Below are 25170 nucleotides of genomic sequence, written 5' to 3' on the forward strand. Positions count from 1 at the left end.
ATACCCTCCAGTTATGGACTCCCTCACCCCAGAGAAAGATCTATTTATCGGATTCATGCCCAGTCATGATTTTATACACCTCTGTAAGGTCACCGCTCAGCCTCCGATGCTCCAGAGAAAACAGCTCCAGCCTATTCACCCTCTCCATATAATTCAAATCCTCCAACCTGGCAACATGCTTCTAAATCTTTTCTGAACCCTTTTACGTTTCACAACATCCTTCCTATAGAAAGGAGAGCAGAATTGCATGCAATATTCCAAAAGTGGCCTAAGCAATGTCCTGTACATCTGCAATATGACCTCCCAACTCCTATGCTCAATGCTATGACCAACTGATCAAAACAAGTACTGACCAAAACAAGTACTGACTAAAGGGATTCAAATATTCAAGTGCAGTGAGAATTACTGATGTATTTTGTAGGGCGGCACAGTGGCTCAGTGGTTAGCACTGCCGCCTCACAGCACCAGGGTCCCAGGTTTGATTCCAGCCTCAGATGACTGTCTGTATGGAATTTGCACATTCTCCCAGTGTTTGCATGGGCACCCCTCAGGGTGCTCCAGTTTCCTCCCACAGCCCAAAGATGTGCAGGTCAGGTGAATTGGCCATTCTAAATTGCCCAGTGTTAGATGCATTAGTCAGAGGGGAATGGTTCTGGGTGGGTTATTCTTCGGAGAGTCGGTGTGGACTTTTTGGACGAAGGGCCTGTTTCCACACTGTAAGGAATCTAACCTAATCTAAAATATATTATAATTTAGCACAATACATACTACTTCCATCAAGAAAGTAGAACATATTAATCAACAATACCCAATTTCATCGTTGCCAATTCAAAACACTCCAAGCAGCCCTCTGGCCAGAATGTTTATTCACAAATAAATTCACCTTAGCTACTAAAAGTTGACTTGAAATATATGAATATAAAAATGACAGGCAAGAAAATGCTCAACTTATGATGAATGGGAACATTGAGACATTGCTCCAGTTCTTTTCCTGAAGCAATATCTTAATGCTCCATTCATACATGAAACAAGAGTTTAAAATGTGTGTAATATAAAATACAGGTGTTGGAAATCTAAGTACAAACTACTGGAGAATTTAACAAAGTCTGGCAAAAGTTGCAAAGAAAGAAACGGAGTTAATGTTTCAAATTGAATATGACTCTTCTTTGGAACCAAAAGGATGACAAAACCAGAAATACTAACTGTTTCTTGCCATAGATTCTACTAGGCCTGCTGAGATATTCCAGCATTTTCTGTCATTCTTGAAATTGGTGCACTTTTCCAGTTTGCAGATTTGTAGCTAAGAACTTTTATAGTTTTTCTTTCTCATGACAAATTAGAAAGTTACTTTGATGAGTTACCAGTGAGGATTCCTGACCCTCCTCACAAGCCAAGTGAAGTGTTAGTTCAACATATATTGAATCACCATTATCATCACTTGTTGTGGAGTAAGGGAAATTTATTTATGTACAGCCAAGGACTCCTGTGATAAAAGCTGCTGGTACAAACTGCCAAAATTCATAAGTATTCAATGTGTCCATATGAGAACTTTATTTTTTTTCCCTGGAGGACACAAAACATATTTCTTAAAAAAAATTTTGATTTCTCTATTATTTACCATCCACCCCACTTTTCATCAAAAGTGCTTATTTAACACCTTTCTCAATCACTAGATTGCGATCAGGTGCCTGAGCAATCTAAAATGTTGATATTTTAACTCACGTGACCATACAGACACCTGAAATATCATGGCCTTTAACCCCATTTCATGAAGGCTAACAGAAGGCATTTAGACTCACCGAGTCATCCATTATTGAGGCAGGGTCAAAGAAATCTGGTTTTAATTCATTTCTTTCACGTCTATTCTTAGATGGTGGCTAGAAAGAGAAAAAAAAACTTGCATTAAATGTTATTATGGGAATTTTAAAAGTTGATCTGAATTTTTTCTGTATTTTATTACCAAATCAATGCCGATGGTGTCAAAATCCATGCCCTCATTCAGATCTTCAATACGACCCTCCGAAGACATCATTACATCTTCCACTATAGGCTCTTCATCATCCTCCATCAAACCTGTGCCACGTCGACTAGAAAATAATATAATCTGTGAAATCTCTACTAAAAGGCTATCCTGACCAATGCACCAGGTTTGGAAAAACAGACAAAAGAAGAAATGGGCAATGGGGATTTTTAATGTGTGTGGACCATACAGCAATAGACCAAGCCTGAAATGGTGGGCCTTTGACAAACTACAACATTTCCATTTTTTTTACTAGATAATGGATAAATAAATTTTCTGTCAGATTCAATCCTTTTCCATGCAGGGAATATTTCAAATATTTATGTTCCTACTGTCTTCACAAGTTACTCCACCGCTTTGAGGGGCAATTAACAAAATATAAACATTCTAGCAATGTGAAAAATAGGTTTGGTAATCTACTTCAATAATTCTGGTATGATGACTGATAGTAGTATTAACTCAGCTGTTAAAGGGCTTTTTGAAAGCCCAAAGAGTGACAAAAGCATTGTCTTTTTTTTTAAAAAAAGGAACACATTGCTGGAGTATTACATCCCAATTGTAGAGACACTTGTAGCTCAGTTTTTTTGACCTATTTATCAATTTGAAATTAAAAGGTACATGATTTTATTTAAAAAAGGAAGATCGAGGTACAGTACAAAGTTTTAAAATTTGCTTTGCTATTTGTTTTCACAGAGAAGCAAATCTAAATATGGGAGTGGTGAACACTGAGGCAACTGTAAGCAATAGGTGATTGGTATTTATGTATTTAGATACATGCAATTAAAATTTCAGATGAGCTCAAGTTTATGGGGTGGGAAGGGTAGGTGGTGGAAGACAGGCCAAAGAGAATACATTGGCTTGGACATGATAAGGTTTTTAACATTGAATAAGTTGATAAGAAATGGTCACTGTTACAAACTGTTTATTATGATTGACAGAATATGGGATTAGAAGCACATCTCACCATCAAAGAAGACATTAAAGTTATTAATAGCCGAGTTCAGGTTACATGGCAAGGAAGAGAAACTGAATTGGTGGCTATGGAACATGGTTTGTGGCGGAGTATAAAGACAGTGACTACAGACGATGTTTAACAAGAAGGTATCATGCCTTATGTTGGACAGTCTCACAATACAAAGGAAACCGAGGTGTTGGGAGAGTTTGTACAACCTTTGTAGGCTGACTTATTGCTACCATGGGTTATGAATATGGGTGTGGTTGGGTTGGGGGAGGGAGGGTGAATTGTGTGGGGCTACAAAGAGAATCCGCTCAGACATTTGCTGATTACAACTGAGTAAACAAAGAGTAGAACCAAGTTAGGGATGGTTAATGAAGGTCAAACTTTGGAAGACAATGATATGGTAAACCATGTTAGACTGCAACCAACCAGAGAAAGCTTAGGGAGAGTCACATCACGTGCATCATGTCACATTCTGAAGACCTTAATTGCAACTCTGACTGGGACTGTACTCATGTTGTGGTGGACTGGAAACTGGACTTGAGAAATTCAAAGATGAAATTACAGAAAATGTGGTCATAGGTTTGTAAAACTATTAAAAATTCAAAGATTACAGAAAGGAAAGTGATTTGGAGATGGGTTGATAATTTGTAAGGACAGAAGGGTCAAAAGTAGATTTGTTTTTAAAATGGGTAATAGTGGCAGATTAGCAAGGGACAAGAGGGAAACATTGAAAATACCAATGAGCTTGTGGGCATAGAAAGAAATTGGGTGGCCAATGGTTGATTAGTAACAAGGGCAAGAGGTATGATTCAACAACAAGATAAACTGAGACAGGAGGAGAAGAGAGATAGGAAAAAGTTAAGAAAAGCGGGAGTTCAGGGTTGTGGCTGCAGTGAAGCTTGCCTAGCAGTCAAAGAAAAGGAAGGATGCAACACTTATTGAAGCTGGCAATTATTGAAAAATGATTTGAAGTAGAGAAAAGCAATTTAGGTTATCTTTACATCAGGATTATGCAGGAATGCAATGAGCACTTTTGGTGAATAAAGCCCAATAAGATTTCATATGATGCTGTGATTAGCAGTGAATAGCAGGTAAGTTGTGGGTCATACATATTCAGAAATGGAAATAAGGATTGAAACCATAAGGAAACAAAGTTGGTAACTGTCAAATATAAATGGAACATGACTGCTCACCACAGTTTCTAATTTAATAAGTAAATCTAAGCAGGTGCAATGATTAAATAAACTGAAAAAACACCAAAGATAGGATAATAATTCTAACTTTACAATTATGTAAAATGTTATTATAGCATTGTACAATACTTACATAGCATGTTGCAGATTAGATCTTAATTTAACATAGTTCATTGCAGCTCGTTCTTGTTGCCTTGCTTCCTCTTGCTGTCTCTGGGCAATTAACCAAGACATCTGACTACTGGAAAAAAAAGAGATAAAATACATAATAAACTCAAAAGTGAATACTTAATTTGTTCCACTAATTCAAAGTTAAAGAACTCTTAAAACATTACTGTGTTATAATCTCACACATGCAAATACATATAATCACATCTGTATATATTCTATTTTACAAGAAACTCAGTTGAAAATTTGTTGTTTAGCTTTCTTGTGGAGATCTGCTGCAAAGATCTTCAAAATTAATTTTTCAAGTTTCCTTGAAGCTGCTAAAATAGATCTTGAATACTGATTAAATAAAATATTTAGTTACAGCTGTGAATTAGTTCTAAAATATTCAGAGAATGGGGTGGTGAAACTTTTTCCTGGATATTTTAGGCACCAAAGAGCTTGAGTGTATGAAAAATCACTAGGTTGACACACAGTTGAAGCTTGCGCTGGGAACGTTTGCCCGAAAGATCACGATGGAGCTGACTGCCATTTAAACAGGTTGCTCCTAAGCATTAAGGCAGGTACACAGCACTTGGAACTAAAGTCATCTTCTAATTTTGTCCAGTTAGCTGGGAGGATTAATGGAAAATTTAAAATGCTGCTAAAAGAAATTTCACCCTTTGCTGATCATATGCTGCTAGACTTTTGAAGAGGACTTTTCAAACACATTGGGAGACTTTCAGGGACATTTGGTCAAGTGTTCACCAACACCACCAGTGCACAATCTGAGGACTTCAACAAAAAAAAATCAGGAAAGCTGTCATACTCTACCTTAATGAAACAGCCAGGTAAAAGGGAATGCTTTATCATTAGCATATTGATAACGGATCCCTTTGCTATTCACAAAGAATGGGGAAGGGCCGGGAATTATTTATGGCCAAGCAGACCAGCATTGCTTATGGGATGGCAAGGCAGATTACTCTCTTTCTCATTATGGATAAAATATATCCCTCTTCCTCTGCAGCTCCTCTACCGGCATTCCTCTGTCATTAATATCCAGAATCAGACACCCATGAACTCTCACCCTCAATCTGTGAATAATCATTAAATCAGCTGTTTTATATCAGCTAGTCAACTGCAAACTCAGTGGAAATGAGTTACATATTCTGCTCCATAGTATGTGTCTAATTAGTATTTGATTCTTAACCTGCAGGTGCCTGATTCACCACTTCAGGCAAATTCAAGTTATGGTTACCAATCATTAGAACTAAAATCAGACATTCAAAAAGGCATGTCTTGTCAACATAGTAGTCTCTTAATTATTTGCACCCTTTCACCAAAATAACACTCTGGGTGTTTAAAATTACTGGAAAATTGAATAGGTTAGATAGAAAAATTACTTCCTCCAGTGGAATCCAGAATAAAAATAAAATTAGAGCAGTCATTTAGGTACAAAATTAGGAAACATTGCTCAAATAAAGAAGAGTGAGAATCTCAAAAACACAAAATCTGTGGATGCATGGTGAATTACATTTTCAAGACTATATCGTTGTATCAAGGGATATTGATCAAAGGCAGTTAACTGGAGTTATCATATAGATCTGTAATCAACTAATTAAATGGAAAAATCTTTTCAAAGGGAAGACCTACTCCTGTTTGGATATAGTACTTGCACAATTGGTGCAACACTCATGCATCATCAATAAACAAAGTTTTCTTTTCTCAATCTGAAGGTGTATGTGAGAATGAGAGAGATAAAAATGAAGTGAGGGAAAAGAAGAGAAAGAAAGCATAAGGATGAAGGAGCAGCACTCTGAAAGCTAGTGCTTCCAAATAAACCTGTTGGACTACAACCTAGTGTTGTGTGATTTTTAAGTTTGTACACCCCAGTCCAACACCGGCGTCTACAAATTATGAATAATCAAGGAAACATTAACAGTATATGTGGGTAATGAAACCCACTGTATACATACTTGTAGTCCACAGGAGGCTGATGTTGTTGTGGCATTTGGTATACCCCCATATAACTTTCTTCTTCAGGTCTCAGCCTCTTCGCCTCTCTCATTACAGTGGAAGTCAACTGTGGGGTTTGCATCATGAGTGGTGACTGCAAACTTTGCTCTCTACTGATCCAAGATCCATCATTGCTTTCCTCTGCTATGAAATTGCACAGAATGTCAGCTTTATAACTTATCCAACATAACGAATATTATTAACCTTAAAAACTACAAAAAGATGGCTATAAAAGACAGACAAGGAATACAAAATTAAACCTCTCGCATCCTCCTTCTCAGGATCTATTCCCATACCTGTCCTATTCACTGAGTACTTTTGGGATAGCCATGTCTGCTGCTGTGATCCTAAAATCAGTTGTTAAGATGTGCTCAATGGGGAAGCAACAGCCTAGTGGTAATTTTGCTGGACTGTTAATCCAGAGACTCAAGTAATGTATTGGGGACCTAGGTTGGAAATCCAACAGCAAACAATAGTAGAAGTTCTTTGTTAGCCTCCAAACTGCATTGGTAATATAGGGTGTGGTAGATAGAAATCAGGAAATTAGAGATGCATATAATATGGTAATGAGGGACTTCAATTTACATATGTATTTGTATGTACAAGATGGATTTCTGGAGGAGTACATTGAGGAGCCAATGTAGAGTAGGGGCTATTTTGGATTTAATTTAATGAGAATGGGCTCATTGCTAACATTGTCATAAAGAAGCCTTTGGGAAAGTGACCGTAACATGATAGAACTTCACATCAAGTTTGAATGCAATATAGAGCATTCTGAAACTAAGGTCTCAAAACAAAGGAATTTATGAAGGTATAAGGGAAAACGTTGTCTATGGTGGACATGGGAAAAAAACTTGATGGCAGGTATGCAATGACTAGCATAAAGTAATATGACATGGTCTACAACAGATATGTAATCCTCTGAGTTACAAACACCAAAATGGAAAGGTAAATTAGCTGTAGTTAATGAAAAAGGATGATTTTATTAGATCAAATGAAGTGGCTGGTAGTGATCCACATGCGTGTATCATATGTACATGAGGAAGTTTTTTTCAATTGTTTAATTTTCTAAATACCTCCTTCTACAAATGCAAACTTCTAATTGCATAAATAACAGCTGTGCAGCACTTACACATGCTCAACCAAACAAAAGCCGAAGTTAATCAATTAACCATCAAAGAAAATAGGTACATCAAAAACACAAAACTCAATACTAGCATTAATATTTCCTATTTCACTTCTCACCAGCAATAAACTAACTTTGATCGTCATTAATTATGTAACTTATTTTTAAAGGGAAACTTTATCCCTTTAAATAGCTCAATTTCTTTCTATGTTCCCCCTTTTCAACAAGGCTGTGCTGCACATTAACCTTCATCTGGACAACAGCTACATTTTGGCAATGGGGACCATCATGGAAATTAAGCACTCAAGCACATAATTTTCAAAATATGCATTGACCTCTCACAGAAGCATTGCACACGGTTTTTCTGAACGTTTTCGAAAACAATTCACACACAAAAAAAATTGCATCTTTATCATCGAAAAACATCCAATTAAAATGGGATTTTGGAAGAAACCATAAACACTAGATAGGAATAGAACTGATGATAAAGGGAAAAGGAATACTAACAGTGGAAGGACAGTGACAAGAAATGACTTAAGACATGCAGATGACAGGAGGAAGGCTTTAAGACCACTTCTTGAAAACTGGTAAGGGACAGAACAAGACAAAGCTTTGGGAACAGAGTTCCAGAATGCAGGGCCATATTAGCATAACACATGTATACCAGCTGGATGAAATGAAAAATATAGTAAATCCCAACCAGAATAACAAAAATACAAGTTTAAAAGTTGAAGCTATAATAAGTCAAACATAATGTGAAATGAAGTCTTGCAGACATATGGAAACAAGGATAAAGGTTCTGACAGTCAGTCTGTTAGGATCTTGGAAGCTATTGAAGGTTAGCTACAGCAGGTGTATTGAGTGGGGTCAGTGCAGAATAGCATACAGACAAGTTCTGAAATTTATCCATTGTGCAGAACTGAAATTCACTGAAGTTAACTTTGGAGAGTCATTCCTGAAGGTGACAAAAGAACAAGTAAATCATTTCAGCTGAACTGGGGAAGGAGAAGGTAAGTAAGTAAGGAGGGACAATACACAGATAGAACTTGGTCATCTTGGCAGCATGTGCTTGAAGCTCCTTGAGGGTTGAATAGTATAATGACATTGTGCATCCTTTGTTCGAACAGAGTTTAAAATTGGAACACTGGGGTGAAACTGCAAGACAAAAACTGCAAAACTCCACCTGGTAGTCAAAACAGCTTTAGATGTAATGAAAAGTTTCTCTCCATAGATACTGTCCAACTTGTTGACTGATTAGAATAAAAACTGAAAGTCAGTGTTCAGGCTTATCAATGATTTATTTGATTCAGAATGCTGTGGTAAAAAGGGCCATGAGTGTCCTTGAACACAAAATGTTAACATATAGGTAAGACAAATTAAATGTAAGCCTTCACTGCAAGGAGATGGAGTATAACAGGAAGGTGTCTTGCTACAACTACAAAGAGGTTGGTTGTCTTGTTTTAAGCAGGTTGGGATTATATTCAATGGAGTTTTGAAACATAAGATTCTGAGGGGGCTGGTCAGGATAAATTCTGAGACTAGTCCCCCAAATGGGGGAATCTAGAACTAGAGGAACACAGATTAAAAACAAGGGTTAACCTATTCCAAATGGAGACAGGAATGATTTTTCTTCCTCTGACGATCATATACTTAATGGTAAGGTCCTAGGGAGTATTGCTGAACAAAGGGACCTTGGAGTACAGGTTCATAGCTCCTTGAAAGTGGAGTCGCAGGTAGATAGGATAGTGAAGGTGGCGTTTGGTATGCTTTCCTTTATTGGTCAGAGTATTGAGTACAGGAGTTGGCAGGTCATGTTGCGGCTGTACAGGACATTGGTTAGGCCACTGTTGGAATATTGCATGCAATTCTGGTCTCCTTCCTATTGGAAAGATGTTGTGAAACTGGAAAGGGTTCAGAAAAGATTTACAAGGATGTTGCCAGGGTAGGAGGATATGAGCTTATAGGGAGAGGCTGAGCAGGCTGGGGCTGTTTTTCCTGGAGCGTCGGAGACTGAGGGGTGACCTTATAGAGATTTACAAAATTATGAGGGGCGTGGATAGGGTAAATAGGCAAAGTCTTTTCCCTGGAGTTGGGGAGACAAGGCTAGAGGGCATAGGTTTAGAGTGAGTGGTGAAATATATGAGACACCTATGGGGCAACATTTTTACACAGTACGTGAATGGAATGAGCTACCAGAGGAAGTGGTGGAGGCTGGTATAATTGCAACATTTAAGAGACATTTGGATGGGTATATGAATAGGAAGGGTTTGGAGGGATATGGGCTGGGTGCTGGCAGGTGAGACTAGATTAGGTTGGGATATCTGGTCGGCAAGGCCAAGTTGGACCGAAGGGTCCGTTTCCACGCTGTACATCTCTATGACTCTATTTGTTCCTGGAATTTTCTTCCGCAGGTAACAGCATAGGCTGGGTTATTGAATATATTCAAGGTTAAGTCAAAAAGGTTTTTGATTGACAAGCAGATCAAGTGTTTTGAAGGACAGGCAGGAAAAGTAGAGTCAAGATGGCCTAGTCTGTTCCTCAGTCTTATTGTCTTATGTGTCATCAAATCACACCATGGCAGCTCATGGAATTTGAATTCAATTGGTGGATAAGTCTCATTAAAAAGTTGATCGACAAGAGAATGGAGGGTAAGGATGGGGAGGCAAGAATGTAGAGTTACAAAGTCACAATCAGATCACCTAATGAATTTATAGAATAGCAGAGCAGGTTTCAGGGACTAAGTTGCCTACTCCTGCTCCATGTTCTATTATTTTTCGATCAGATACAGTGTTCTCCAAGGGTGCTGAAGATCGGTCCAATAGTAGGCATGCTGTTTAGAAATGTCCAAATTTAGTTCCTAATCTGTACTGAGCTGGACCATTTCAAGTCTGACAATTATCCATGCCCAAAAGCATGCATGAATCCTTATCCACAAGAAAATAATATGAGTTTGAGATTAGTTTAGAATAATGAATCTTCAAATGAAGGTTTATTATAAGTTTATTTTGAAAAAAAGGAAGACCCTTTTGAAAGAAAAATTATATTTGGAGTGTCATGAATGTCTGCTGTACTCAATATTTAAATTATTGATGTGACGGCAAACCAGGTTCTTACAAAAAAAAGGCGAGATTATGTAATGTAAAGAACTTTTTCATCCTTGCCAATAAAAGTGGGACAGTCTTGCTACAACAGTCCAGAGTATTGCTGAGGCTACACCTGCAGTTCTAAAAGTGTACAATTTTGGTCTATATACGCAATGAGATATATACTTGGACTGGAAGCAATTGAGACAAGGTTCAATGGACTGGTTCCTGGGATGAAAAGTAAAGGTTCAGCAGATTGGTCCTTTACACATTGGAATCGAGAAGAAAAAAAGAACCCATATTATACAAGATGCATCATTTTCTCTACATAAACATTTGTCACCCTTCTTTGAGCTACAATTTTTCAGCAGATTGTTCCATTGATTCATTAATTTTCCAGTCTTGAAGTGTATCCTGGAATAGCAATAAGTGCACCATTATAATTTACTTACTAGTAGTCATGTTAATGCATTACCTTCAGGTAATTTTCGTTTTCCTGTTGCAGGTTTTGTTTTCTTACTTCTCACAGACGAGCCTCTGCTGCTAATTCCACTGACGACAGACATTGTATCATCATCACCAGTGAGTAAGGAGTTTCTATAAGATATTAACGGGAGCCACACATCTTCCCTGTGTAATGTCATTTGTTCAGTCATGAACTTTTCAAGGTAGATATAGCTGAAATTAGCAAAGAAAACAGTTCAATAGTTATTCAGCAAATTGTCTAGCAAATTAACATTTTAGAGCAATTGAAGCAAAATTGCACACAATTTGAGAGTATTTTTCTGCAAATACAAACACAAACTGTACTTACAGTGTTCTCTTGTCTTGTCTGAGCAGTTTGGAAGAAAATTCACTGAGGATATCAAGAAAAGCTAAATTCACAGAAGGATATCCTTCCCCGTTCACATTGGGTTCCTTGAAGGCAAAATCAATGCCGTCTCTGCAAATTCATTGCCAATAAAATTAAAGCTAGAAAGTAATCAATGAATCCTCAAAATAAATCACATAATTAAAATACAATTAGCATACTAAATTTGACATACTGCAGGAGACAGAAAATGAACATAAAAGGTGACCAGAAATCCATATTAATCTTTATAGACTGAATAGCAAAACAGTCACTCAGGTTACACTTCATCTCCTCAAAACAGAGAAATCTACATCATGAGCAACAGATAGAGCATGCTAAACTGAAATAAATAAATCATGCTGCCACCTAGGAGTGTTCTTGGACAGTGAAGAAGAGCTCGACTGCACTTGCTTCTACCCTGTTTGCTGTATTTCCTAGTTTCACTAATACATCTGTTTAGGTACAGTACAACTTCCTCTTTGCTCAAACTTTTCCCTTAACTCTTTTCTACACAGGGAGTTCAAAGTTGCATCAGACACTTGCAAAGCATTTCCAGTCAGTCTTTCAGCCTGACTGAGATTCCAGTTACTCATCATTGTAATTCCCCCTGCCAGTCACCTCTGACTGGAAGCAGAGCCCAGTGGGGAATACAGTAGAGCAACAATGGCAGGAGTTTCTGGGTGTAATTGAGGACACAGTACAGAGGTTCATCCCAAAGAAAGGAAAGATTACAGGGTGGGGGGGGGGGGGGGGGGGGGGGGGAAGGAAAGAGAGAGAAAGAGAAGACACTAGACAACCATGGCTGACAAAGGAACTCAGGAAATGTATCACAGGAAAAGAGAGAGTCTATAAAGTGGCCAAGAGCACTGGGAAATCAGAAGATTGGCAAGACTACAAAAACAAACAGAGGATAACAAAGAGAGAAATAAGGAAGGAGGGATCAAATATGAAGGTAAGCTAGCCAGTAATATTAGAAATGATAGTAAAAGTTTGTTTCAATACATAAGAAACAAACAAGAGGCAAAAGTAGAAATTGGGCTGCTCCAAATTGATACAGGAAGGCTATTGCTGGGAGATAAGGAAATAGCTGAAGGACTTAATAAATACTTTGTGTCAGTCTTCACAGTGGAAGACATGAGTAATATCCCAACAATTAAGGAGAGTCAAGGGGCAGAGTTGAGTATGGTGGCCATTACAAAGGAAAAAAATACTTGATATGCTAAAAGGTCTAAAAATTGATAAATCTCCTGGCCCGGATGGGTTACATCCTAGAATTCTGAGGGAAGTGGCTGAAGAAATAGCGGAGGCATTGGTTGTAATCTTTCAAAAATCACTGGAGTCAGGGGATGCCCCAGGTGATTGAAATCTCTCTGTTGTAATCCCCTTGTTCAAGAAAATATCAAGACAAAAAATGATGAGCCTAACCTCAGTTGTAGGTAAAATTCTAGAATCCATCGAAAAGGACGAGATTTCTAAATTATTGGAAGTGCAGGGACGAAGTGTTTGACAATCTTGTTAGAATTCTTTGAAGAGGTAACAAGTAGGTTAGACCAGGGAAACTCAGTGGATGTTGTCTACCTAGACTTCCAAAGGGCCTTTGGTAAGGTGCCTCACGGGAGGCTGCTGAGTAAGGGGAGGGCCCATGGTGTTTGAGGTGAGCTACTGGCATGGATTGAAGATTGACTTTTGTCAGACAGCCAAAGAGTTGGGATAAAAGGCTGGTTTTCAGAATGGCAGCTGGTGACAAGTGGTGTCCTGCAGGTTTCAGTGTTGGGACCGCAGTTGTTCACTTTATATATTTATGATCTGGATGAAGAGACTGGGGGCATTCTGGCGAAATTCACCGATGGTACAGAGTTGAGTGGACAGGCAGGTGGTTCTGCAGATGTGGGGAGGCTACAGAAAGATTTAGACAGTTTAAGAGAACGATCGAAGAAATGGCTGATAAAATTTAATGTGAGTAAATGCGAGGTCTTGCACTTTGGAAAAAAGAACACAGGCAAGGACTATTTTATAAACGGAGAGAAAATTCATAAAACCGAAGTACAAAGGGATCTGGGAGTGCTAGTACAGGATTCTCTGAAGGTTGACTTGCAGGTTGAGTCCATGGTTAAGAAAGCAAATGTAACGTTGTCAGTTAATTCAAGAGGGTTGGGATGTAAAAGCAGAAATGCGCTGAGACTTCATAAAGCTCTGGTTAGACCCCATTAAGAATAGTGTGTCCAGTTTTGGGCCCCACACCATAGGAAGGACATACTTGACACTGGAGTGTGCCCAGCAGAGATTCACACAGATGTTCCCTGGAATGGTAGGTCTAACATACAATGGACTGCTGAGGATCCTGGGATTGTATTCATTAGAGTTTAGAATGTTAAGGGGAGACCTAATAGAAACTTACAAGATAATGCATGGTTTAGAAAGGGTGAATGCTGGGAAATTGTTTCCATCAGGCAGGGATACTAGGACTTGTGGACACAGCCTTAGATTTAGAGGGGGTCAATTTAGAATGGAAATGAGGAGACATTTCTTGAGCAAGAGTGTGGTGGGCCTGTGGAATTCACAGCCATAGAGCGCAGTGAAGGTGGGGACATTAAATGTCTTCAAGGCAGAGATTGATAAATACTTGATCTCGCAAGGAATTAAGGGACACAGGAAGAGTGCAGCTAAGTGGCGTTGAAATGCCCCATCAGCCATGATTGAATGGCAGAGTGGACTTCATGGGCCAAATGGCCTTACTTCCACTCCTATTTCTTATGATCTTAAGTGGGGAAAATCCAAGAATGAATATTTAGTACAAAACTGAAGAAGTAGTGGGCCTGACCTTGAGTTTGGCTCCCAATCCGATGTTTTCTCTTAACAAACCATCTATCTCCATCATATCGTTCATCTTCATTCCACCCTCAATAACTCTGTTACTTTCAGAATAATCAGAACATGCTATTCCAGTCATCCTCACACCAGTAAACTTCAATTCATGTAAAGATGTACTGCCTGTATTCTATCTTAAGCCTTTTCATCCTCTACTCCAGTGCTACTTGACCTACAGTGGCTCTACGACACAATGACATCTCGACATTCCCTGGTATCAAATTTCTATTTGATGCGGTTGCTGTAAAGCACCTAAGGAAATTTTTCCTGCATGAAAAGGAACTCTATGAAGACAAAGCCCTTATTTTGTGCTTTTCCTACTCAAGTTTCCTTCCACCAGAAAAAAGATGCCTTCCAAAGAAACTAAAATTAAATGCAAATAGCAAATACTTACTTGTGCAGCATTGCTACAGCTTCCCTGGTTTTTAGCTGATCTAAGCCAAATGTTAGTGAGAAACGCCGAGCAAGTTCTTTTACTCCACTAAATCCAGGAGCTGTTCGATCAAAATTAAGTCCAAGGTCCTGTTCTAACTCATTAAACAACTGTAAGGAATGTTTAAAAAATCAGTGTGAATATAATGTAAGTCTTGAGCACTGAAAAAATGTGAAATATGTGCAATGTTGAGAAATAAAGGAGTCCATTAAGTTGATAAGGACGCTTTGCTGATTAACAAATTTAATCAATTCCCTGTTATTTGCCCACTCAGTCTTTCCCACCCAACACACTATTATTTTCTTCACCTGACATTTTTGAACAGTATCAAACCTAAATCAAATTAGTTTTCGATGTAGCTCTGGTTAATGTACTGAAGAGTAATATCATTTCAAATAAGTAAACAGTATCGATGAAACTGAAGATGCAAATATTAAATGCAAAAATGCAATATTTAGATTGAAACAATTCTTATGTTTACACACTTCATTCAAGACATGACATTTGAAACATTATCACAAAATCATACACAAATTGATCATGCTACTAAATGACAGCCCATTAAATGACTTTCCAAAGTTTAATCTTTATCACCTTATTCAACATACTGATAATAGAATAACAGTCATCTATTTAAGTCCAGTGCTTGATGTTCTCTGAATATTCCTTCTTTTAAAAAAAAAACAGAACACTCCCTAATTTGTAGCCCTATTCTTCTTCCAAATAAAAGATTTAAATCTTACCTGCTGTAAGCTAAGTATGAGGGTCTTTGCACACTGAATTTTATCAGTTTGTCTGCATTTGCTCATTGTTTCCTTGATGATGTCTCCATAATCATTGTAATACTAAAGTGCAAACAATCATGGTTTTAGTCAATATTATGGATTACCTTATTAATTTATAATCCTGAAACTGAAGCTGTGAGAATTCGATCCAAGATGCAAAACTTCTAATTACTGGAACAGATTTGCACTGTGTGAAAGTCTTGCATACACAACACATTTGTTTCAGCAACTATTTGTTATTCTCAACGATAGCTCACAGGGATCAAAGGTTGCACAACACTTTATGATTTAAGTATAAAAACCATCCGTTTTAGAAAGTTAGATTTATGCGCGAATATATAGAAATGGACAAAATATTTACACCGATCTGTCCTAATCCTATTTTGCTGACAAGTTTTACAAAGAATAATCTAACTGCAAATTCATTGCTTTTAACAGGTTTTGTTTAGTGAATCTAAAGGCCACTTTTTCTTTTGTTTGCAACTCCGTTGCATGCAAAAATTTCATTCAAACAAGAGATTATATTATAAAGTTAAAAATGTCTACCTTCATGTACTGCTTAAAAATATCTGCAGCTGTATTCATGTCCACCACATTATATACAATTAATTTACAGAAAGCTGCAAGAAGGTTCCTTCTTTTATGTAAAGCTTCAATTTTACTAGCTTCATCATCTTGATGTCCATCTGCAAAACACATACAATAGTTATTAAAGTTCATGAATTTGAAGTTAAGAAGCTGAACGCCACCAAAAACTGAAACTTGACTTTCTGGCCCAGAGGTAAGGGGAAACAATTACTGCACCACAAGACCCTTTGCTCATTATCAATAGGACAGGATCAGGTTGCATCACCTTTAAAGATGCAACTTCTGGGACTGATTTGGTCCTAACTGAAATTCATTGTCAATTTCCAGGAGGAAAATGGTGAGCAGCAGCACTTTTGGCTGATGTTCTCCCATTGTCAATGCTTAGGAACAAAAGCTGGATTGTATTCCATTTCAGTTATAAGGACACGGATTCTTGAATTGAAATAGGAACGCTGGCTGACACTCCCTTTCCCTAGCCAGTATCGGACTTAGATTAGGGTTCAGTTACAAAATTCCCTAGGATTGTCTGGGAATCTCCAGAATATCTCATGCACTGCTTATAAGTGGTGAAAAAGGAGTTTGTATTTTACATTTGCAGTTACTGCTCGCAGAACTTTAACATAGCAGCTAATAGTGTGAAGCCACAAGATAAAGTACTCAAATTCAAGGAACTCAACTGTTTAAAGGTAAACATTTGCAAACAGTGGGTTTTACATGATCAGGCATCAGTTGTTCAAACTTACAGCAATATATCCAATAAGAATTAGCCATCATTAATATTATTACTCAGAAAAACCAGATGGCAGGCTCCAGATGTTGCCAGAAATGGAAAGTTTAGGTATAAAAATAGGCTAGATAGGCTGGAATGTTTTTCACTGAGTGCAGGAGGTTGAGGTTTATAAAATCTTGACAGGCATAAATAAGGTGAATAGCAAGGGTCTTTTCCATAGGGTGGGGAGTTCAAACCTCGGGGGCATATTTTTAAAGTGAAAGGAAAAAGTTTTAAAAATGACATGAGACGCAACTTTATTTTTAAAAAGTGAGCAATTAGTATGTGGAATGAACTGCCAGACAAAGTGGTGGATGCAGGAATAGTTGCAACATTTAAGACATTTGGATAAGTACATGAATAGAAAAGGTTTGGAGAGATATGGACCAAATGCAGACAAGTTGGACTAGTTTAGTTTGGGAACATGGTCAATGTGGACTGAAGGGTGTGTTTTTATGCTATATGACTCTTATAACTCTGTGATCCCAGCTCTAAATTTTTCCACAAGAACAAACATCCCATTTACTTGGACCATCAGGATACCTCAAGATCTTACATGCCTCAATAAATCAAGTCTTCTACCAGTTAGAAGCCTTGCCTGTCCAAGCTCGTCTCTAAAACGTCATCTTAAATGTTTGTGATTGAATTCACTATTGACATGTCCCTTCACTTAATTTTCCAGTTCATTACAGTTAGATCAACTTTCACGTCCTATAATTGTCCTCAGTTGAGCTTGAAATATTAGTCTTCACCTACTGTTCTCCCTCAAACTTAATGTAAAGCTAACTGTATTTATAGTTGCAGCTACGCAAGGATGCTTACTCATTAGTTAATCTTGTTGGACAATACCCAGGTCTGATAGAGTCTTCTTTATGGTTGGCTTCAGAACTTGTTATCCTAAGAAACTAATCTGAAAACATTTGAACTCTTCATCAAGGACCCCTTTGCTCATCTGATTGTCCCAGTTAATGTGTAGATTAAAATCTGCCATGATAATCACCATATCTTTCTGACAAGCTCCCACTGTGTTTTTCTTTACACTCCACCCTAGGTGCCTGCATACATTTGCAAGAATGAATTCTTGCCTTCATTGCATCTAATTTCATCCCAAACCGTTTACACACCCTGAGTTTCTGAACTTAGATCATTCCTCTCAATTAAAGATAGTTATGGCACAATATGGGCGGTACGGTGGCTCAGTGGTTAGCACTGCTGCCTCACAGCACCAGGGACCCAGGTTTGATTCCACCCTCAGTCGACTGTCTGCGTGGAGTTTGCCCATTCTCCCCACATCTGTGTGGGTTTCCTCCGGGTGTTCTGGTTTCCTCCCACAGTCCAAAGATGTGCGGGTGAGGTGAACTGGCCATGCTAAACTGCCCATAGTGATAGGTGCATGGGTCTGGGTAGGTAACTATTAGGAGGGTCGGTGTGGACTTGTTGGGCCAAAGGGCCTGTTTCCGCACTGTAGGAAATCTAATCTAATCTATTAAACAGAGCAACTATCTCTTCTTCCTAAATGTCTTGTATCCTTTAATAATCATGTCCCAATTTACGGCATCCTGCAAAAACTGGAAAGTCTGTGTGTTGGCTATCAGATTTATTTCTATTTGCACTATCACCTGATAGATTTTCATACAGAAAAGTATCTGCCACTTGTCCATCCATTCTGCTATTCCAACAGTATCCTTGCATTGACTTGCATTGTAACCGTTTGCGCTCTAAGTGTGGCATCATGAGAAAATATTGAAATTTTACTCCATATTCAAATGATCTAAATCAATTTTGTGTGCCTATATGCATATCAGAAAAAGCGCTGATTCTCACAATTACCTTTGGAGGACTGAACAGCAACAGTTGACTATGTTTCTATGTGCTATTCTGAAGCTGATCTAGGTTTGTACTAACCTTCCTATCCCATGAGGTACAATTTTGTTGCACAGACTTTTGTAATGATTTGGAAAACACTTTCTTCATGTTCAAACAGAAAACATTCAACATATTCCCTATGCCTTAAAGTTAGGGACAGAAGTGGTCCATTTGGCCCATCCAGTATTCAGTGAGATCAATGATGACCTAATAATCCTCAACTCTGTCTTCCTACCTTATTCCATAACCCTGGATTCCCTCAATGATAAGAAATCTGTTTCAGCCTTGAATAAATCTAATGACCCATCCTGACAGCCCACTGTAGTAAAGAACCCCACAGATTGCCACACTCAGACAGAAATTGGACAACATGCAAAGAACCAATTTTGGGTCATCAGTCATACTATATGTGGACTGGAAGGTGTGCACATTAATACACAAGGCTCTGTTCTGTGCAGACAGACAGAATGTCCAGTTGTACTACACTTGTTTCAACTCAACAAAACAGGTGACAGCTACTTACTAGCTCACTCAGAATCAATTTGCCTGATTTTAAATTAAAACATTGCTGTTAACTGTCAATCAGCACTGATGTGTGAACTTTCCAATGCAAGGCTTCCAGCAATGAGCCCATTTGAAAACCAATTAGCCCTCTCCTCTCATGCAGCATAAATTTTGGTTTTCCCCTTCAAGTCTTGCAAAGTGCCCTCTGACTGAAAAATGAAAAGGATGAAAACGTGCCCTTTTCTCAGGAATACTTAAGTTTTAGAGAATTATGGGAAAGGATCTTCAAGTAACAGACTGCACTGGATTGGTATAAATATGAATGTAAGGGAAATAATATCTCTCACCTGTACTTTGGCTGTCTTCCTCTTGGTCAATAAATACATGGTCTAAGATGAAGCTGAGCAACTCTGACTGTAGAGATGAATCTGGAGTGTATACCAGAGGTTCCAGAACTTCACGTCCACCTGACACAATCTGGTGGCTAAAAATCATCAGAATATCACACAAGATAGTGAAAGCCTACAAAACAAAACAGAAATGATTACTGAAAGTTACTGAATCTATTTTGAACACAAAGTCATTGCACCAATCATATGCAGCTCAAAGGAAACATGAATTTAGAAGTAAACTTAAGTGTTTCTCCACATGCATTATTTTTCAAACAATGAGAATGTAAAGGGAGAGGCTTTTTTTTGTTCTCAAGAGACAACTATTCCAGTCAATAAATTAAATTCTTTCCAATATAATTGATTACCAACACAGATTTGAGATTTATCCTTCACACTGGCTAAAATTCCAATGTGACACTACCAAGCTAAAATACTGGATAGAGAATACTGCCCAAGTATGTTTAATCAACAACCTCTGGTTGGTTATATCTCAATCAGCAACCAGACCAGGTAAGGCACCTATAAAAGTAATTAAATTAAGTCCCTTTAAGATAAACAGAGACTGTCTATGGAATTTACAGCATTGAACTATTTCCTGGTACAAGTAGCACAGTGGCACACTGGTTAGCATTGCTGCTTTACTGCACCAGGGAACTGGGTCTGATTCCACTCTTTGGCTGTGCAGACTGATTCCACACTGTGGGGAATTTATGACTCTGTGGAAGTAAAAATACAAATAGCATGATTCCATAGAAAGAAAATCAATTAAGAAAGCAGTCCCCAAAAAGGTGGAGAGGTGGTTAATTTTTCCAATATTTGCCATGGCAAACTAGAGGACATGGTGTTATGCAACAAAAGCATATGATATAACCTGATCACAGATTAAACTCATCCTTCAAGGCCACAGTATAATTGCTTTCACTCTGCTAGTCAATTTTAAAATAGGCAAAATAGTTTTCAGCAGATTTTAAGCATGGTTTGAGATCAGGTGGATTTCCTTTATTTGAACATTACAGTTTATAGTCCTCAAAGGAATAGCATTAGGGTTTTTATATGCACATATACAGAGTTCAGAGAGATCCAAAACCAATAGCATTGTTCTCTCTGCATCAGTTTGCATCTTCCTCTGCTTCAAAATATTCAGCAACTTTTCAAATACCCAATCAATTCTGCCATCTGCCATGGTAAGCAATTTTTATTATAAAGCAATTTCTCTTTGTCTCTCTCTCTCTCCTGCTTACTTCATAATTACTTTTTTACTCTTTGCCACGGTCCCCCAAACCCATCTTGCTTTGCTTGTCAAGACAAAATCTTCCTACTCTTAAAAACTTGCAATGGAATTCTTTTTAGCTTTATTTACCTTGGTATCTTAAAGTGCTCCTCACAGCCATGGTTTCGTGTCTTATCTGGGGCGGCACTGTGGCAGGGACCCAGGTTCAATTCCAGCCTCTGGCAACTACCTGTGTGGAATTTGCACATTCTCCCCATGTCTGCATGGGTTTGATCCAGTTTCCTCCCACAATCCAAAGATGTGTAGGTCAGTTGGCCATGCTAAATTACCCATAGTGTTAGGTGCATTAGTCAGAGGGAAATGGATCTGGGCAGATTGCTCTTCAGAGGGTTGGTATGGACTTGTCGGGCTGAAGAGCCTGTTTCCACACTCTAGGGAATCTCTCTCTCTCTCTCTCTATATAATAGGTTTAATGGTATTTTTGCATGGAGCACTCTAAACTTCACAAAGTACTCTATGCCTTAATCATTACTTTTACAAGTTTACAACTATGTTTTATCCTCCACACACAAACCCTGAAAGAGGTATTCACATTTACTAAATTACCTGCATTCAAATTATGCATTTGAAGCCCTAAGCTATTTCTGTCATCTACCCTCCAGTGTCTTTGTGTTAACCATTTTTCATTCAACTAACCACTGCAGTCTTTTACAATCCTTTCACATGCAATCAGTAAATCCCACAACTGAGTTTTTACCTCCTTCATTCAGCCTACCGATATCATGAAAACAACAGTCGAATCAGTATTGACCACTTGTGTACATCACTTCCAAGATGTCTCCAACCTAAGTAACATTCTTAACCAAAACCTTTGTTTTCTGTTTGTCGATCAACCACAAGTATGGGTCTTGGCCTGAAATGTCGACTTTCCTGCTCTCCAATGCTGTCTGACCTGCTGTGCTTCTCCAGCTCCACATCTATTGACTTAAGCTTCCAGCATCTGGCCTATCTGCCTCCAAATCTATTCATGTGTCTTTTTCAGATGCCTTTTAAATGTAGGAATTGTACCAGCCTCCACCACGTTCTCTGGCAGCTTGCTCCATACTCGCACCACCCTCTCTGTGAAAGAATTGCCCCTTAAGTTCCTTTAAAATTTTTCCCCTCTCACCTATGCCCTCTAGTTTTGGATTTCCCCATTCCAGGGAAATGACACTATCTATTTACCCTATCAATGACCTTCATGATTTTAAAAAGGTCTCTAAGGTCTGACACTCAAGGAAAAATAGCCCCAGTCTATTCAGCCTCTCCCTACAGATTAAACCCTCCAACCCTGGCAATATCTTTCTAAATCTTTTCTGAATTCATACAAGTTTCACAACATCTTTCCTGCAGCAGGGAGACCAGAACTGAAAGCAGTACTCCAAAAGTGTCCTAACGAATGTCATGTACAACTACAAAATGACCTCCCAACTCCAATACTTAATTCTCCCATGAGGAGGTTGAACAATTAATCAACTTCACAAACACGTTCCACCATGATCTCAAGTTCACCTGGACTATCTCTGATACCTCCCTCCCCTTCCTGAACCTTTCTATCTCCATTTCCAGCAACCGACTCAACATGGACATCTACTTGATACCAACCTCCTTCCACAACACCAACTCCTGTAAAAACACTGTCCCTTACTTCCAATTCCTCTGCCTCTGTCACATCTGCTCCCAGGAGGAACAATTCCAATCCAGATCATCCCAGATGGCCTCTTATTTCAAGGACCGCAATTTCCCCTCCCACATGGTCAACAATGCCCTCCAGCACATCTACTCCACCTCCCACACCGCCACCCTTGAACTCCACCCCTCTAACCGCAACAAGGATAGAAGCTCCCTGGTCCTCACTTTGCACCCTACCAATGTCCGAATACACTTCACCCTCCACCGTTTACGCCACCTACATTCAGACCTCACCAGAAATATATTTCCCTCCCCACCCCCTTCAGCATTCCCTCTGCTACACTCTCGTTAGGGCCATGCCTTGCCCAACCCACCCTCCACTCCCAGCACCTTCCCTTGCCACCACAAAACCTGCGCCCACACCTACCCCTCACTTCCATCTGAGGCCCCAAAGGATCCTTCCACATCCAGCAAAGATTCTCCTGTACATCCAAACACCTCATTTACTGTGCCCGTTGCTCTTGATGTAGTTCTCCTCTACACTGGGGAAACAGGACACTAGTTTGCTGAACGTTTCAGAGAACATCTCTGGGACGCATGCACTAAACAACCCCCACCGCCCTGTGGCCGACCACTTCAACTCCCCCTCCCACTCCACCAAGGACGTGCACATCCTGGGCCTCCACCACCAAAGCCTCCACACATCATCTTCCGCCTTGGGACCCTCTAAACACATGGAATCATGTCAATTTCACCAATTTCCTCATCCCCCTCCCCCCACCTTATCCCAGATCCAACCCTTCAACTTGGCATCACCCTCCTAAACCGCCCTATCTGTCCACCCTCCTTCCCACCTATCCACTCCACCTTCTGCTCCAACCTATCACCATCATTCCCCCCCCATCTTCGGCTACCTTTTGCCTTCCTAGCTACCTTCCCCCCCAGCCCCTGTCCTATTTAACTCTCAGCTCCCTTTCCTCCTCCCACATTCCTGATGAAGGGCTTATGTCGAAAACGTGGACTCTCCTGCTCCTTGGATGCTGCCTGACCTGCTGTGCTTTTCCAGCACCACACGTTTTCACTCCCATACTTAATGAATTGATCAATAAAGACAAGCATACCAATCACCTTCTTCACAACCCTGTCTATCTGCAACCCCCCTTTCAAGGAACTACGATAATGCACTTCAAAGTCTCTTTGTTCAGCAACACTTCCCAGGACCTTACCATTAAGTGTCTAAGTCCTGCCCTTATTTACCTTTCTAAAATGCAGCACCTCACAATCATCTAAATTAAACTCCATCTGTCACTCCTTGGCCCATTGGCACATCTGATCAAGATCCCATTGTATTCTGAGATAATCTTCCTCACTGTATACTACACCTCCAATTTTGAGGTCATCTGCAAATTTAATAACTATACCTCCTACATTCACATCCGAATCATTTATAGAAATGACGAAAAGCACCAATCCTTATGGCACTCCACTGGTCACAAACATCCAGTCTGAAACAAAATCCTCTACCACCACCCTCCAGCCAGCTCTATATCCAAATGGCTAGTTCTCCCTGTATTTCACCTGACGCAACCTTGCTAACCAGTCTCCCAAAAGGAATCTTGTTAAATGCTTTACTCAAGTCATGTAGATCACGTCCACTGCTCTGCCCTCAATCACCTTCGTTACTTCTTCAAAAAACTCAATCAAGTTTGTGAGATACAACATCCCATGCACAAAGTCACATTGACTATCCCTAATCAGTCCTTGCCTTTCCAAATACATGTAAACCCTGTGTCTCAGGATTCCCTCCAACAACATGCCCACTGCCAATATCAGGCTCACCGGTCTAGAGATCTCTGCCTTTTCCATGCCACCTTTCTTAAATAGTGGCACCATGTTAGCCAACCTCCAGTCTTACGGCACCTACAATAATCTGCAGTTATTGATGATACAAATATCTCAGCAACGGGCCCAAAACTCACTTCCCTAGTTTCCCACCAAGTTCTCAGATACATCTGGATGAGGTCCTCGGGATGTATCCACCTTTATGCATTCTAAACTGTCTAGCAACTCCTCCTCTATAATATGGTCATTTTTGATGATCCCATGTTTATTTATCCATGTTCTACTTCTTCCACGTCCTTCTCCACAGTAAACACTGATGCTGAATACTCGTTTAGTATCTCCCCCATCTCCTGTGGTTCCATACATAGGCAGCTTTGCTGATCTTTGAGTGGATTCTGGATTAGTGGTGCTGGAAGAGCACCGCAGTTCAGGCAGCATCCAAGTAGCTTCAGTTACCCTTTGGTCCTTAATATCTTTGTAAAATCGTTTGGATTCTCCTTAACCCTATTTGCCAAAGCTATCTTTTTTGCCCTCCTGATTTCCCTCTTAAGTGTACTCCGACTGTCTTTATACTCTTCTGGAGATTCACTCTATATCCGCTGTCTATACCTGACATATGCATTCATCTTTATTTTGACCAAAACTTCAATTTCTCCAGTCATCCAGCATTCCCTATACCTATCAGCCTGGCCCTTCACCCTATAGGAACATAGTGTCTCTGGACCTGCGTTCTCTCATTTTTGAAGGCTTCCTATTTTCCAGCATCCCTTTACCTGAAAACATCTGACCTCCTCCTCCCCCCATCAGCTTTTGAAAGTTCTT

At 39.3% G+C, this 25170-nt stretch overlaps 1 protein-coding gene across 5 annotated transcripts in view; it reads right to left on the reverse strand.

The window, feature by feature from the left end:
• The window catches only part of stag2b (STAG2 cohesin complex component b), a 182015-nt gene that overhangs the window by 3331 nt on the left and 153514 nt on the right, over positions 1-25170 (reverse strand). For 4 of the 5 annotated variants that reach the window (XM_072595299.1, XM_072595301.1, XM_072595303.1 and 1 more), the window contains 10 exons: positions 19560-19734; positions 16032-16171; positions 15444-15545; positions 14662-14810; positions 11361-11489; positions 11022-11224; positions 6298-6481; positions 4308-4415; positions 1961-2087; positions 1800-1877 (listed from right to left, as the gene is read on the reverse strand). In XM_072595299.1, coding sequence (XP_072451400.1) covers positions 1800-1877; positions 1961-2087; positions 4308-4415; positions 6298-6481; positions 11022-11224; positions 11361-11489; positions 14662-14810; positions 15444-15545; positions 16032-16171; positions 19560-19734 — 1395 coding nt within the window. The remainder of the gene's footprint in view (positions 1-1799; positions 1878-1960; positions 2088-4307; positions 4416-6297; positions 6482-11021; positions 11225-11360; positions 11490-14661; positions 14811-15443; positions 15546-16031; positions 16172-19559; positions 19735-25170) is intronic. The other variant, XM_072595302.1, reaches the window with a different exon arrangement.

Source organism: Chiloscyllium punctatum, chromosome 25 (genome assembly GCF_047496795.1).
Source record: "Chiloscyllium punctatum isolate Juve2018m chromosome 25, sChiPun1.3, whole genome shotgun sequence".
Lineage (NCBI taxonomy): Eukaryota > Metazoa > Chordata > Chondrichthyes > Orectolobiformes > Hemiscylliidae > Chiloscyllium > Chiloscyllium punctatum.